At 54.4% G+C, this 15,989-nt stretch overlaps 1 protein-coding gene across 1 annotated transcript in view; it reads left to right on the top strand.

The window, feature by feature from the left end:
* Positions 1-5,251: 5,251 nt before the first annotated feature.
* The window catches only part of Nfam1 (NFAT activating protein with ITAM motif 1), a 32,469-nt gene continuing 21,731 nt past the window's right edge, over positions 5,252-15,989 (top strand). Inside the window, exon 1 of the mRNA XM_028861083.2 lies at positions 5,252-5,502. Coding sequence (XP_028716916.1) covers positions 5,268-5,502 — 235 coding nt within the window. The 5' untranslated portion in view covers positions 5,252-5,267. The remainder of the gene's footprint in view (positions 5,503-15,989) is intronic.

The following is a 15,989-nucleotide window of genomic DNA, read 5'->3' as shown; positions in this document are numbered from 1 at the left end:
TACCCTGGTCTAGCCTTAAACTCACTCTCTATCCTTCTGCCTCAGTCTCCTGAGTTCTGGTATTACAGGTGTGTACCACCATACCTGGGTAGCCTAGGAACTTCTGGAAGGACGGTAGGAACACCTTGACCTTGGCCTGCGGCTCCATGGTTTTGGACATTGTTCAAGCTGTTGCCTACTGGGTTCTTACTGAACTGTGACTTAGGTGAGCAGGTGTCAGGACCTGCCCTCCCTGGTGGGCAGCCAGAACAGTACTCACCTAGGACAGTGCCCTGAATGAATGGATGACCCAGAATTCCTTGGGGATCACGGAAGGGATCCCTGAAAGAAGATGCAGTGTGGGCCTAAATTCTTTGCTAGCTTTGAACCCTGAGGTTTTCTGGGGGTGACACAGATGTGCACAGCTGCACCACACTCTCTAGTCCTGGTGGAGAGGATGCTCCAACCACGGTGGAAAGGGATGAGGGAGGGGAGGAAGAAATGAGCCTGAGTGTGTTGGGGGGAGTCCCAGGAGACCCCCTGTTGCTGACCAGCCCCATGCATCCCACCCCGCAACTCCAACCCTCAGCTGACCTGGCAAGGGGGGGGGAGGTCTCTGGAGGGTCTCCCTTTCCTGTCCCATCTCCTGTCCCACACAGGCCCCGGCCACCCTCCCAGACATGGCACCCTACAGAACCCTTCATCCCAAACAGCACCCATCCTCCAGGTCTGTGACCCTCGCGTCTCCTTGATGAACCCTTATTATACGTGAGTCCTCCACCACCCTCCATGTATAAGGACCTACGCAAGGTCTTTAGAAAAGACAGGGTCCCACGTAGCCTAGGCTGACCTTGAATTCCTAATCCTCCTGCCTCTACCTCTCAAGTCCTAGGATCTCAGGTGTGTACCTTCACACCCAGCCTATGCTGCCTTCCTGTTATTACCTTATTCTTGCCAAGTGATTTCACCTCTATGTCTTCAGTTCTTCCTTCACCAAACAGCTTCGAGGTAGGATCACAACACACACACACACACACACACACACACACACACACACACACACACACAGAGAGAGAGAGAGAGAGAGAGAGAGAGAGAGAGAGAGAGAGAGAGAGGTCCTGCACACACAAGTCCCATAGAACCAGAGAACTGTGGGTGACAAGGCGTGAGTTTGCCTCAGGGGAGGCTAATTGTTTCCTTAATTGGCTGAGGCTGCCCCTGGAGAACCCCCGCCTGGAAAGTCCCCAGTTGTGCCTGAAGAAGATGGGGTGGATTTGCCTGGCGGCCGGTGAGCAGCCGGGAAGGAGGCTCCCCCAGAAGAGATTAGAAAGTGCTTCCAGGAGAAGCAGCTGTCTGGAAGGAGTGAGCGAATTTCGCTACCTGCCCCACCCCACCAAGGGGGGCAGGGCCTCAGAGAGGCGCACGGGGGCCGGGTCTAGGTTCTTCTCGACACATTGTATCCCGCCCGTCCCCGACCTCCGTCCCACTGCCCCACCCTGCTGCCATTCATGTCTGGGCCTAATTTGGCAAGGTGGTGGCCTCTGAGTGAGTGGCCCAGGTCCCTTGAAGGGGCAAGGGACACGGGGGTGGGGGATGGGGGTGGGAGGAGTGTCTCACTTGAGGCATTCCCACGGCAGCCACCAGGTGGCGCCATCGGCACAGAACAGTCCCAGGGCTGTCCATCATGGCCAGAAGGGAAATCCCTGTGGCAGAAGCACAGGTCTCAGCTTTGACAGCTGCTCCCTGGGACCTCCAGCAATTAGCTTCCTGGGTGGCGCTTGTTTTTTCCAGTGACACAGCCGTGTCAAGAGCCCCACAAGACTGCATGGTGAACATGGAGGAAATGTTGAAAACGGAGCTACCTTTGTTTTTTGTGATTTCTAGACGTCGATGTTATTGTGGGTATTTATTTAACAGGCAACCCCCAGGTGCTGGTCCTAGACCCTCTGATCCCCTTTGCCACCTCCAAACAGCTAGTTTATTCTATTTGCCTCATTGTATTTGTAAAATGAGAGTTAGGATAGCAGCTTCGATTGGAAAATCAGGGTGACTGCAGGAGCCCACAGGACCAAAGGGCAGACCCAGGATCCCAAGTTCCTACCTGGCTGCTTCCTTGCTGTGGGGCTTGAGGCAAGTGGGTTGTACTCTGTGAACTTCAGTTTGCTAATCTGTAAATTAGGGGCAATGATAATTCCTCCCACACAAGGTTTCTGTGACCGTGGAAGTAGCTCACGCATGAGAAGCCTTTAAAACTAGGTCTGATATGGGAGGAACAGCCAGAGATATAGGGCAACCTGAACTGAGAAGGGATTTGGAGATGGGCCAGCCTGGGCTTCTTGCCAGGGCAGGAACCTCCCATCAGCGTGGGGGGTGATGGGTTCCAGATGGGCTTGCCTGTTTCCAGTGGCCGAGAGTGCATTCCCTCCCAGGTAAAGAGGTGGCCCACTGAGGGCCAGCTCGTGACTGTATTCGTGTCCATTCCCAGAGTCATTGACAGTTCTCTTGCCTTGTGCCGGTGAGGGCCCGATTAGACCCGTCAGGCCGGTGAGCCGCTCAGCCGGAGGCCTGCTCCACCCAACTGCGGATCAGTGTCACGGTGCCGGAGAGGGTTCTTCCCAAATGCAGGCCCGGCGTTCCTAGGACAGAAGGTTGCCCTGGCCATTGGGCTGTCCAGAAAGCCCTCCTAGGAGCCCACAGTGCTTTGTTCCTTCCCCGACATCCCGCTTTGTCTGTGTGCTATTCTGCTCTTCAGGTACTCTAAAGGGTCGCAGCATTAGGAAGGTTGAGAACCACTGGACTAGAGTACTGGTTAGAAACTACTTTGCCTTCCCTGTGTCTCAGTTTCTGCATCTATAAAATGGGAGCAATCTCTGTCCCTGCTGCACACGATTGCCGGGAGCATTAAGTTAGAAATGAAAAGCCCCGTGAAGAGTGTTTGATGTCAACAGCTAGGCTGGACCGCACAGTCATACTGAATTGATCTGAGTTACTGCTGCTCCCTTTAGACAGGCGTCTTTAAAGCTGGGCTCTTACCCTTCTGTATTGTTTGGAAGGCCAGCGCTTTGGGTAGAGGCTTTGCCCAGTGAGATGTAAAGGACAGATGGTGGATGCCTAGCGAGACTCTAGCCATGGCCCAGAGGTACTGTCCCCAACGAGGTCATCTACAGTGTCAAGCTCAAAGACATAGCCCAGAGCTGTGACACCTCAATTCTTTCCTGTCTTCCTCTTCCTATCTTCAGGGCCTCCATTCTGCCTAGTCACAGCTCCAGCCCAGGGTGCAGGCCATGAAAAACCAACGAGCAGGATGGAGCCCAGCTGGCCTGCCGCTCACAGCCCTGGGTGACAGGGAGCTGCAAAGTTGTGACGATCGTTAGGTTTCTGAATGTGCTGTGGTTAATTTTCCTTCATGTTGTCTCTGGGCCAGGGCGGCTCTTTTCCTCAGGCCTGTGCCCACCTCTTTCCGGGAGATTGGAAGCCCCGGAGTGAACCAGCCACTCAGTAGCCATCTTGGCTGTCTGAGCTGTGCTGCATGCTGTGGTATAGGTGTGGGCCTCAGCGGCCCCACCGGGAGCCCGGGGAGAACCTGGCCTCTGAGCAACTTCCTCACCAGGCATGAAGTCTGTCGAGCCGAAGACCTGCAGGAGACAGGGGAGAGTGAATGGCCTGTTAGGGGTGTAAGCAGGGTCCCAGGAGGCCCCGCGGTCTGCAGCGGGGGTGCAGGGCTGAGGTTCGTCTGCCTGGGATGCCGAGCCGTGCCAAGCACAGGCAGGCAGGAGCAGCGAGCTGGCGCCGGGGCAGGCATGGGGACAGCATTCGTGTCGGAGAAGCAGGCTCTGTGCTTCACGCAGTCTGGCACTCAGGCACCTCCAGGTGCCAAGTCATGAGGAAACTCACGGAGGCACAGACCGAAGCCTTTCAAACGCTCCCTCTGCGCACCGAGGCATTAACATGACGTTTATCACCATGGCACCAAAGTGCTTAGACAACCTGCTCCCCACAGGAGCCGGGGAGCGGCATGAAGCAGATTATCCATGCTTCCCGGTGACACCCGTGATCATGCATCACCTTGATGGATCAACAGCCAATACCTCCTGGGTCCCGGCCCGCCCCTCCGCGATGCATCTTCTCCTGTTCATACGTCTTCCTCGGCGGGTGGGTGGCCTAGGGCAGCTTGCCTCCACACTCCAGCCTCGGGGTTGCTGGTCCCCAACAGCCGGCAGCTTTCCCTGTTCCTGTGCAGAGGCCAAAGGGAGGGAGGAGACTGAGGCAAGGCCCCCACCCAAGCCCCATGGTGACATCGTGGGACCTCAGCCAGGTGCCCAGCCTCCACCGCGGTGGCAGAAATGGCAAAGGAAATTCAGGTATACATCTGTCTGGCCTTCCAGTTCACGCCCACCACCAGTCTTGCCCATATCACAGACAAGCGGGCTTCACCTCTTCAGGTTGAAGTTCCTCATGGGTGGGGTGGGGCCGTTCAGGACTCTCTCAGGTTAGTGGTGCTAACGGGAAAACTCGGTGCTCAGCAGGTCCGGCACTCAGCTTCCTTCCTGCCGACTTCCTCCGCCTGCCCAGGCAACCCCTGCCACTCAGGTCACAGACAGACATAAGGCTCCAGGACCTCAAGAGTTCTCCCTAGAGTCCGCTAAGGATTGGGGCCCCGGCAGCAGGCCATCACTGTCCCTGTACGGGCGCCTCTGGAAAGGTGGGGTCGGTGAGAGCAGAGCTGATGGGAAAGCTGTGTTGTGTCTCGTTTTGGGGGGCACGGGGGTGAACTCAGGCTAGGGGAGCCACCTCAGGAGGGGTAGGACAGTTAAGGTGAATCAAGAGGAGTTTCTCTGAAGGGCCTTACCAGGCTTCAGGCTTACAGTCCGCTACTCCTCCACCTCAGCCTTCCCCTTCCTGTGCCCCCCCCCCCGAAAAAAAACGCCACTCTTCAGGACACCTTCTCAAGGGGTTGCAGGAACATTGCAGAGGAGACACCTGGGCAGGTGGGATTGTGGTCAATTTTAGGGTTTTAGACTCACCGATGGAGCGTGGGTACCACTGTTTCCCGGACAGGATCCTCCTCCGCAGGGGGCCAAGGAGGACAGAAGCCCACAGGAAGCTGGGGAGGCCTAGGTTCTCACCCCTTCTCTTTTCCTGCTCCGTGGCTCGGACAAGTTGGAGTCCCAGGCTGCTTCTCTGTTGGAACCTCCACTAAGGCTGCTCCCGCTACTTCAGAGGGAAGTCGGGGTTACGGAGGAGAGGAACAGCTTGAGGAAGCAGAAAGGCATCCAGAGGAGGAACTCATGGCGACACAAAAGGGAACTTTGGCTGCGGGCAGGGGCCATAGCCTCCAGTGCGCTGAAGAGGAAGGAAAGCCTTTGATCCAGCCGTCTCCTGTTCACGGCGGCATCGGTCGTCGGATGGAGAGCCAGCTTCTGTGGTGTGGGGCCCGGGTGGCATGCCCGCACCCTCCCAGCTGGCTCTCCGCTTGGTGGTTCCTCCCGTTGCTGCTGGTGCCCTGGACCCTGCAGCTCGCAGGCAAGTCTGTCTCCTCCTCGCGTCCTCTTGTTCATGTACATCAGAGGGACTTTCATCCAGAGGGAGCAGCTAATTCTCGGGACCTGTCTCTGGGGATTTGCGGGTTGCTTTTGAACACTGTAGACTTCACAGGGGGAGCCTTTGGGGACTGGGAAGATGTTTAGCTAATACCTTGCCAAGGTGGCGTTTGAAGAGGTGGGGACAGTACCGGGTCTTCACTGCCGTGTTCACAGCTTCCCTGGCAACATCGCTTGGGCCCCCGGTCCTTAAACAAGGAGGGTGGGTGCTGTGTTTTGAGGTCAGGTATGGAGTCTGTGGAAGAAACAGCTCTTACCTGGGTGCTGTGGTAGAACTATCACGTTGCATCTGCCCGGTGGCGGAGCCGCCCTGGGTGCCATTGTTGGTGGTTGGTTAACCATAGAGGACACAGATAGGACAGGAACCAGCCGGAGCATGGTGCCCTGGGGCACAGGTACCTTAAGGCCACACTTCCCACTTCCTGAAGCACAGCCAGAGGCCAAGGATTTTATGACCCGTGTGAGTCTCCCCCAGGGCCAACACTGTTGCCTTTTCCTGGTTCCAGGTTCCCTCGGAATCTGGGAGATCTGGGTCCAGAGCAGGCTGTGGGGTGCGGGAGAGTTTGTCCAGGCCAGTGTCTCTCGGAGGGTGTCCTCAGGATAGCTTGCAACGCTCCCTGGAAGTGCTGGGGAAGGTCTGTCAGGTATTGTGTGTCCTTGCCCCGGCCTGGCCAGGCTAGCAGCTGGCCCGTGACAGACCCAGGGCCTCTCCACCGTGGCGGCTGAGTGCTCCTTCTTCTCGGTTTGGCTTCTATTTATTTGTTTTGTAAGAGTGTACGGTGCCATGGTGAGTGTGCAGAGGGCGGAGGGCATTCTCAGGTGCCCGTCCTTGTCTTCCACCTTGTCTGAGATGGCCTTTCTTTGTTTGACTCTGCTGCATGTGCCAGGCTAGCTGGCCTGCAAGCTTCCAGGGATTCCGTCGGTGCCCCCCATCTTGTGGCAGGGACAATAGGGTTATAGACACACGCTACTGTGCTTTCTATGACTTCCAGGGATTCGAACCCAGGTCCTCACACTTGCACCGCAAGCATTTTCCCACCGAGGCCTCTCCCCAGTGCCACTTGGACTTTGAGGAGGTGACTAGGAGTTGCGTCTGCCCTGGCTGTCACATCCCCCTTTTCATTGATATCACAAACCATTATTCTGATAATCAGGAATTAGCATTCACTGAACCTTTACGTAGACCCAACACTGAATGTCCTCAGCGTCACGTCACCGACAGGGAGACAAACCCATGGAGGTCTGTCCACAGGTCTGAAGTCAGGCAGTAGAATGGAAGGTAGGCTATAGGCTAGGGTCAGCCTCAGCCTCAGCCTCAGCCCAGCCAGAACTCTGTCCAGTGGGCTCTGCTGGTCCCTGTTACTTTGCAAAGAACGTTCTTCATAGGAAAGTTTACACTGGGGGGTGGGGGGAGCCGGGAGCCAACTCGTGCAGCCTCAGAGCGGGCTGGGGGACAAACCCTGTGTGGCCTGTCTTCTTCAATGTTGCCCCACACTGCTCACCCCAGACCTATATAAAGACACCCAAAAGATAGATGGGACCTGTTACCGACAGTGTGTTTGAACTTACACTGAAGTGAGATGTTGTGACCCGTTCCCGTAATCCCAGGGTTTGGGAGTCTGAGAATTGCTATTAGTTCCGGACTAGCTTGGGTCACAGTGTGAGTGAGACCCTGTCTCAACAACCCTCATTCCCCACCTTAGAGGAATAAAACAGTCCCTCTTAGTCATTTTAACTTACTCTCCCCCAAGTTCCCAGCTTTTCCCTGTGTGGTTCTCCTCTCCAAAGGCCAAGGACTGACTTGGAGGAGGCTTTGCCGGCCAAGCTACTGCAGCTGCTGGAAGCTGTTTTGAAAGAGGATGAGCTACAAACAAAAACAGAAACAGATTTTCTCCCCTCTGCCCCTCCCTCCCCTGTATTGCAACAAACCCTCTGCTACAGAGAAGTTCTTCCTGTTCTTGCATGAGAAGGGAAGGCCAGCTCCCTCACTTCTGGAGCTGATTACCGGAACACACAGCCCCTCTCTTATTCCCGCCCCCTGTCTGTCCCGCCCCTTGTCCATCACAGCTTCTGCTTTGCCCCACATGCCTGTCCCAGGCTTTAAGAGCTCTCCTTACATCCTTGACTGCGAGGGCCCGAGCTCTCTCTCTCTCTGGTTTATGAAACAGGGCTTCCTAAATAGCTTCCAACTCATGGCAATCCTCCTGTCTCAGCTTCCTCCCGAGTGCTAGAATTACAGGCTTGCATCACCGTATCTGATACTGTAAGAGCACTTCTCTTCCTCTTCTTTTTCTCCTCATTCTTCTCCTCTTCTGCCTTCTTCTTCCTCCCTCTTATTTTGTTTATTATTATTTTTTATTTTTTTTATTTATTTTTTTGTTTTTGTTTTTCGAGACAGGGTTTCTCTGTGTAGTTTTGCCTTTCTGAACTCACTTGGTAGCCAGGCTGGCTCGAACTCACAGAGATCGCTGCTCTGCTCCAAGTGCTGGATTAAGGTGCGCCACCCCGGCTTATTATTATTTTTAATTGTGTGGGTGTGTGAGGCAAGTGTTTCACACAGAGCAGAGGATGACATTGTGGGGTCATTTCTCTTCTTCCACCTTTACATGTGATCTGAGGATCAAACCCGGGTCACCAAGACTGAACCACAAGCGACTATACCCACTGAGCCATCCTGCAGCCCTCCTTTTTTCTTTCTTTCTTTCTTTCTTTTTTCTTTTTTTTTTTTTGACACAATTTCAACCTGTAGTTTGTAACTTGTTATATATATATATATAGCCCAGGCTGGCCAGGAATCCATGTATAGCCCTGGCTGGCCTCAAATTCTCCATCATCCACCTGCCTCAGTTTTTCAAATGCTGAGATTCCAATGCTTCTTTCGACTTCTTTGTGACCTGGGGTAATCTGCTTGTTTCTGGACCTCGGGGTCTTTGACGAATGTCAGTCCTCTTCTCTGTCCACTGTTTTCAGCTCTGCTGATTTCTCTCTCAAATGCCCGTGGAGGAGGGAGTGACTTGAAGTGGCTTACAGAGCCTCCGGGGCCACAGGTCTCTAGACCACTGTGGGGGACAGAAGGGAACAAGGCCCAGGCCCACTCTCTCAGCTGGGTGGAGATCACGAGACTCTGTCCTAGGAAGCAGGACCCAGATGGAGTTCATGTGTGCATCCGACTGCGCTCTCTGGCCTCAGATGTCATCACTCTCTTTGTTCCCAAACATGAAGAGTGGCTCGGCCTTCTGCAAGCTAAGGCTTCCTGCCTCCCTCCCTGCCCCTCCAGCCCGTCACCACTGGTCTCTCTGCCTTTCATCTTCGTTTAATCCCGATAAAGTGCTCGGGAGGCAGAGGCCTGCAGAGAGGCAGTGCAGTGTTGAGGTGGGCCCAGGGAGTGCGGGAAAGGCTGCCTGCTGCCGAGGGCAGTGGCTGGGGGCCGGACCCAGAGGAGGACAGAGCGGGCGAGGTGGCACACAGGCACAGCATGGATAAAGGCTGGCAGGCCAGAAGACAAAGTTGCGGAAAGAAACAGTCCGAGGTTCTGTCTGACTGAAGAGGAGAGTCTCCCAGAGCAGTGGGATGTGAGACCGTTGCCAGCGGATTATAATGCCTGTCAGGTGGAGGAGGTTCAGACGCTGTCCCAGTAGGTCCTGTCCTCGATGCCTTCTTCAATATAACTGTGGAATGTAATACACATACTGGAAAGTACAGTGATGAATAATAAATACTACCCCCCCCAAAAAAAGTGCAATGTGGGGCAAGGCGGGGAACATTCTGGAACATTCCAGAACATTCTCCCAGAGACACCATTTCTTCCCTTAGAGGTATTGCTTTCTTCTGAATGATCGTGGACATGGGGCTGCTAGGTAAACCTGTTTCTTTATGCTTTCATCATTTAGCACAAAGTTACTTATGGCGGAGTAGTTCGGCTCTTTTGTTTCAGGCTGAGAGTGAAAACTTACACACGCTAAGCGAGTGCGAGACCACTGAACCTAGTCTGTCTGCTTTTAAACTTAATGTAACTGAAATGCTACTGTGTATACTCTTCTGTGGGGTGTCTCTTGGATTCAACATTATGCCTTTTAAGGTATATCCAGCAGATAAGAGGTTGGTGACATTTGTTTCTGCGACTGAGCAAGAGTAGCAGGTTATGGCCCCGGGACTAAGTCCAGCTCTCTGCCTCCTTGATATGGCCTGAGAGTTATGAGTGGTTTTCCATATATTTTTTTTTTTGAAATGGTTTGGAGGCGGGGGAGAAATCAAAAGAAAAATATTTTGTGACCTGAAGCTTACGCCAAGTTCAAATTCCCAGGTCCATAACTAAGTTTTCCTGGGACACAGCCGTGCTTTTTGTTCATAGACCATCTGTGACGGCAGAGTAGCTGGGACATAACCAATATGGCCCACAAGCCTGCCATGTTCTGTGGACACCTGCTGGAGAGCATCCTGCTAAATGAACACACTGCAGAGTCTGTAGCCAGGCTGGGCATTTCAGGGGCGTCCTGTTTAGGGCTGTGAATATGTACGTGGTCTCCAGGTGTCTATGTGTACCCCTGTGTGTCCCTGTGTATTGGGCTCCAGGGCACATGTTCTCACCGAAGCTACTTCTGTCATCCTGTGTGGCTGGATGTTGAAAGTCCACAGAATGGGGACCACATGGCAGCCCTATGGCTTTACTCTGTGACTCCCAGCATGGTGCTCAGCACCCAGGGGGATGCTCAGAAAATGGTAACAATAGCAGCTAAATTAAGCAGCTCCAGACAGCCCAGTCTTCCCTGGGGGTTAGTCTAGGTGTTCATCCTGGTTACACACAGGATGTGTGCTCCTACTGTCTCTGACCTGCGGCTGCTCTGGCATAAAGTCTCTTGGGTATGGTGAATGGGAGCTGACAGGTGTTGGCAAAGCTTACAAGTGAGCATGTGACCTGCCCTTCCCCCTTCCCTGCTCCTGGTAGCTCTAGCCCAGGTTTATTGTGAAAGGATTCTGGCCATCAGGGCTGGCGGAGCAACAGAGGAAGATGAGGAAACTCCAGATGAGCCTGAGGAGGTCAGGGAAGACTTGAGGTTGGCAGATGGAGCTCATGGAAGCCTGATGAGGGTGGACTGGCCATCCTAGATTTGAGTTCTCAAGAGACTTTGGCCAAGTTACCTGACCACTCGTCGCCTCCCTCCCCATCCGCTGAGGTATTCAGTAGCTTCCCATGCAAACCTCTTCCTAACAATGGCAGGGGGTCATGTTTGGTACCACTTATACCCTCACTGAGGGTGTGGGAGACCTCAGATGTGGGCACAGTGAATAGTGTGGCTTGGTACTTACTTCTCAGGGTGGAATCAGTATATACCCTGCCCTCCGGACTCCTCTGGGCCCAGCATTTCCCCCCTGCCACCTTCTCCTCTGTGTCTGGGAACCTCCCAGTCTGGGGTCTCACTAGAGTCCCCCCATACCTCCTGTAGATGACAGTGAGTCACTGTCTCCGTATACACCATCAGAGCCTCTGGGAGGCTGGGCCAGGCCCAGTCCTTCTGAGACCGTATTCAGCATAGAGCCTATCCCAGATGAGGGGCTGCAGGTCCCAGAGGGAAGGGCCCTGACCTGGCATCCTATGGTCACTCTGGGCTTGGACTTAGGGGCTCCTGGTTTTCTATTTGATAGGTGGCTGAACTTGGGGGTTTTGTTCTAGGTGTTCTAGTCCTAGCAGGGTGCTTGGAAGCGATTGGCCTGGTTGGACAGCTCCTCCTACCCCGCCTGAGGACGGCATTACTCTGGTAGAGAAAGGGAGGGCAAACCACAGCCTGCCTGTGGCTGCTGTGCCAGCGGAAGCAGGCCATGGAGCCCAGGCAGGGGTGCCCTCCACTGTGCAGACTGAGTCTCACCAAGTCAGGGTGGGCACAGGCCTACATTCAAAACGTGTGTAGCCGTGGACTAATCAAGTGTGCCCTTCTCACGCCCAGGAGCCCGGGCACCAGGAGACAGTGGGCTGCTCACACAGCCTCCTTTCCAGCAGTTGGCCCTCAGAGGGGTGAACTTAGTGAGAGCCTTTCCTCGCTCTTCAGAACAAAGCTGAGCCATCTGGGGCAGGTTAGGCTGTGCCAAGGATCTTAGGATCCTAGGAGGCAGACAAGGTAAGAAAAGCTACAGTTTATCAAAGATAGCAGGGCAGGGTGGGGAGCCCAGGAGGAAGGGACGTCACAGACGGAGGGTCTGCAGGTCGGGAGTCAAGACCGGAAACAGTGGGGGTCACAGAACAGCCACTGCTGTCTTCATAGCTCTCCTGATGCTCGCAGAGGCAGCCTGCAAAGCCGTGGTGCAGGGAGGGGAAGAGGAGGCCCCAGGCTGGAGGCTGAGGGAGTGGAAGGAGGCAGCAGAGAGTGCAGGATTTGGGGGGAACCTGAGATTGAGGAGGAATCAAAATGGGAGCTTGTGTAGTTATTTTTTGTTATTTTGTCTTTTTTTTTTTCCTGGAGGCTCGAACCCAGGGCCTTGGGCTTGCTAGGCAAGTGCTCACTCAACCGCTGAGCTAAATCCCCAACTCCTATGTAGTTATTTTTTAAGGACAGGGTCTCTCAGAGCTCAGGCTAGCCTCAAACTTGCTATGTAGCCGAGGATGGCTTTGAACGTCTGATCCTCCCTCCTGACATTGCCGCCCAGCTTCTGTGATTATAGGGTATGCTGCCCCACGCCTGGTTTATGCCACGCTGGGGATTGAACTTGGGGCTTCACGCATGCTAGGCAAGCACTCTGCCAACGGGGCTGCGTCTCCAACCCTGAGCTTGTGTTTTAAAAGCAGACTGGGGGGAAGAAAGGCGAAGCCAGATGAGTCACTAAGGGCCGGGGAAGTTTTAGGTAGCCCAGGTCTCCTGGTTGGAACTCTGTGGTATTCTCTTGTCCTCTTTCGAAAATGCAATGACATTTCCCTTCTAATGTAAAAGCTCCCAGAGGCTGTGCCTGGTTTTCAGCCGCCCTCCCCGCCTCCAACTGCCCCCAGCCTCTTTCATTCCCCGATGCCCTGCTCACCCTAGCCACCAACGCTTTCTCTCGCCTCCCTCTCTACAGTGCCCCGACACGGTGCCCCCGTGCCCCGCGGGGCAACTTAAAGACGCTTCACCTCCTGAAAACTCTCCTGCCTGCCCCTCCCCCACCTGGCTGCCTCCTACTCTTTTCTGTCTTCAAAAGTTCAGCCTGGTAAAGAGATGGGAAAGAAAGGAAGACATCAAAATGTTCGCAGCTGCTCCGTCAGGGTGGCGAACTGCAGACAGTCCGCCTTTCTTCTTGATCCTTCCCTGTGGTTTCCAGAATTTCTGCGCTGGAGCCGGCCTCACTTTTATGGAGGGAGGAGGTGGGGCCGGACCTGAAGAATTACAATTCAGAAAATAAAGACCCAGTCCAAGGGCCTTTTCCCAGGGAGATCCTGTCCCCTCTCGGGCTGGGTGAGGTCCTGTCCTCTGGGTTTCTACAGCCCAGAGACTGCCCTTCTATTATTTAATTTCCCAGCCGCATCATTCAACCCCCTTCCCGGGACCCTCGGGGGTCCTCAAGCCATTTTACCCATCCCCCGTTCAAAGGCGAGACACAGAGTCCTGTTCCCACTCTTTTGTGCTGTTGCTGTCTCTACCCATCCTTTGGAGGGTACAGATGGGTAAAAAGGGGGACATCGAGTCCTCAGCTAACCCAGGTCTCGCTCACCATACAGATCGACTGTAAAGGGACTCAAAGAGAGGCCACTGCCACAGAAACCCCAGTCAACACTTGCGAACTTAATCCAGGCCAAACCTCCGACAAAACCATCATTTTGTCTGTATCTCCATGTGACGCTCCTGCACTGCTGGGTCTGAGGTCTGGAAACCTGAGAATAGGATGGGGACAAGCTGTGGAAAGGGTCTGCAGCCTAACCACATCTGTATGCAACTGTGACTCGGAGGTGTTGAACGATATGACAGCCCATCTGAGCATGGCATTTGGAGAACATTAGCACTAAGAACTCAGTAAGACACCCACCGTTCAAAGGTCGCCTTTCAGTGCCTGCACCAGCCGCTGGGCAACTGCGTGACTGGCCGTGAGTGACTGGCTGGCTGCCCTGCCGTGTCCTGAGATTCACACTCAGGCACATGGCTGAGGCTCAGGGACAAACCAGCAGCCACAGTCTATGTCTTCCTGAGGACCCTTTAGAGGGGACCTTTCAAGAGTCGCAGCTCTCAGAGCTGCCAGAATGGATCGGAGGGCAAACCCCAGGCCTCGTATAAAGACCGTGGGAACGGCTTTCTTTTGGAGCTTGGAATCAAAGTGTTTTCCTTTAAAATCGACCTGAGTCAGGGCGGATACCTTTGATCAGCACGCCTGGGCCCTTACCTGCTCTCAGTGCCTTGGGAGGGATTGAGTTGCAGGCCGCTGCCGGCCAGCCAAGACTCAGGAGGGGCTGGTGGATTCTGGAGAGCTCACTGGCGAGGTCAGGCAGCTGCTGCAGAGCTGGTGTGAGCCAGGGTGAGGGGAAGCTTTAAGCGTTAACCCCTCTGCACCTCCAGTAGGCATTTATCAAGGTTATTCCTCTCATCTGCCTCCTGATTAAAGGGCCACCATCTGTCCTTCGAGGACTCTTAGTTAGCCTTGTTTACGAGACTGCTCTGTAGAGAGTTCAGGGGGTCACTTCCTCTTCTGAGGGCCACAGGGTCTCCTTGAGCTGGGCGGACAGTAGCAGCTCCCCCTAATGCTTACAGGACCCAGGTCAGTTCTGAGTATTGCTCTCCCCTCAAGCGTTCCATGTTGTCAGCCTGTTTGCTAACACACATTTAGGGAGATGCCCTCGCGTCTTTCAGTGCCCTGGAAAGAGTGTATTTCTTTCAGTTGAGTTTTGCTGGCTCAGACATTTTAGAAACTAGCCGAATAGTGAATACAAGTGTGCGTGTGTGTGGGGGGGCAGGGTTCAGCGATACTCAGAGTCCAGTCTCATCCCTGCTTAATAGCTGCTCTGCTTGGGCAAACCTCATCTTGTTTCTGAACCTTGGTTTCTTCATCCATGTAATGGAACTGCAGTTCCTGGTCTCACCTACGAGTCTAGACTGTGTGGCAAAGCCAGTACCCGGAAGCATAGCTCGGAAAGGGAGCCTGGATATGGAGCGGGTGACTCCAAGAGCAGGGGCTGGAGGGGACAGTAACCCTAGATCAAAAGCTGCATGTTTTAGGGTGACCCTGTCTGAACTCAGCTGAGAATAACTGAAACCAGGTCACACACAATAGCTGGACTCCACGTGAAATGTGCTCTCTGTGACTTGTTCTCTATAAATTGCTTGTCTTAACCCTGTGGATTGATTTCAGACTCCCCCCTGGGCCTCCTCCAGAGGGGAGGCCCTGCTTGATCAGGAAGGACAGGGCTGGGATGCGTCTGTGAGTTTCTGGGAGAGTTGGAAGGCAGGGTAACCCACAGGAAGATGGCAGGAGGGGTGTTTGCTGGCCACACCGAGGAAGACTGTCCGGGTGGGTGCCTACACTCTTGGATCAGGTTCTCTGATTGCAAATTGTTCTCCATCATGAACTCAGCACAGAGGTCTCTGGTGACTCCACCCAGCCCTGACGTCAGCTGAGGTGGTGGGATCCTCAGCAGAACTTGAAAGGGAAGGAGTCAGGCACCCGGGGTGACAGGCTGAGTCTTTCCCAAGGAGACTGAACCCAGACAGGGAGGAGCAGAAGGCAGCTATGGGGAGAACACCCTCCCTTCCAGACTGCCCCTGAACACAGGGAAGGACCTGAGGTAATAAAAATAAAACAAACAAACAAAAACCTAGGTCTGGACAGGCCCCGGAGCTCCTGCTGTGAGCTGTGTGTCACTTAAACCGGAAGTGTGAGGTCCCGCCATAGCCCTGTGAGGGCGGGCATTGTTCCTCTTCCCTTGCTGGAGAAGAGCTACTGAAGTCCAGAGAAGCAGAGTTACCTACCTGCTCAAGGTCACACAGCTTTTGAGTGGTAGAGCCAGGGTCCACATCTGGGCCTGCGACCTTCAGATCCTTAGCACCTCTCATCCCCACCCCAGTCTGCAGCTAGGCTCTGTGCTTCCTTCTAGCACTTGGTGTCTTCTCTGAGCGGCCCTGGAAAATGGAGTGGGTGGGCTTAGCTATGGCCTGTGCTTCCTCGACGGGACTGTGAGTGAGGACAGAGAGGGACGTGGAGGACGTCAAGACCAAATGGGATAAAGCCAAGCTGAGCACAGAGCCTAGGCCCTTCCTGTCTCTGTCTGGCCCCACTCCTCTGCCTCCTCCTGCATATACCCCCCACCCCAGATCTTACTCTCTGGGGGTGCTCCCTCCTTTCTGTGCCCTGTATGGCCCCATCAACCCGTCACGGGCTCACAGGCTCCTATCCAGAGATGTCCCTCTACTCTGGGGACATCCCATCCCACCCAACGTCCAGTTTCCTCTGCCTCTACCTTCA

This window comes from Peromyscus leucopus, chromosome 20, assembly GCF_004664715.2.
Source record: "Peromyscus leucopus breed LL Stock chromosome 20, UCI_PerLeu_2.1, whole genome shotgun sequence".
Taxonomy (NCBI): Eukaryota; Metazoa; Chordata; class Mammalia; order Rodentia; family Cricetidae; genus Peromyscus; species Peromyscus leucopus.
The sequence above is the reverse complement of the archived record's forward strand: the minus strand, read 5'-3'. Positions and strand labels throughout refer to the sequence as shown.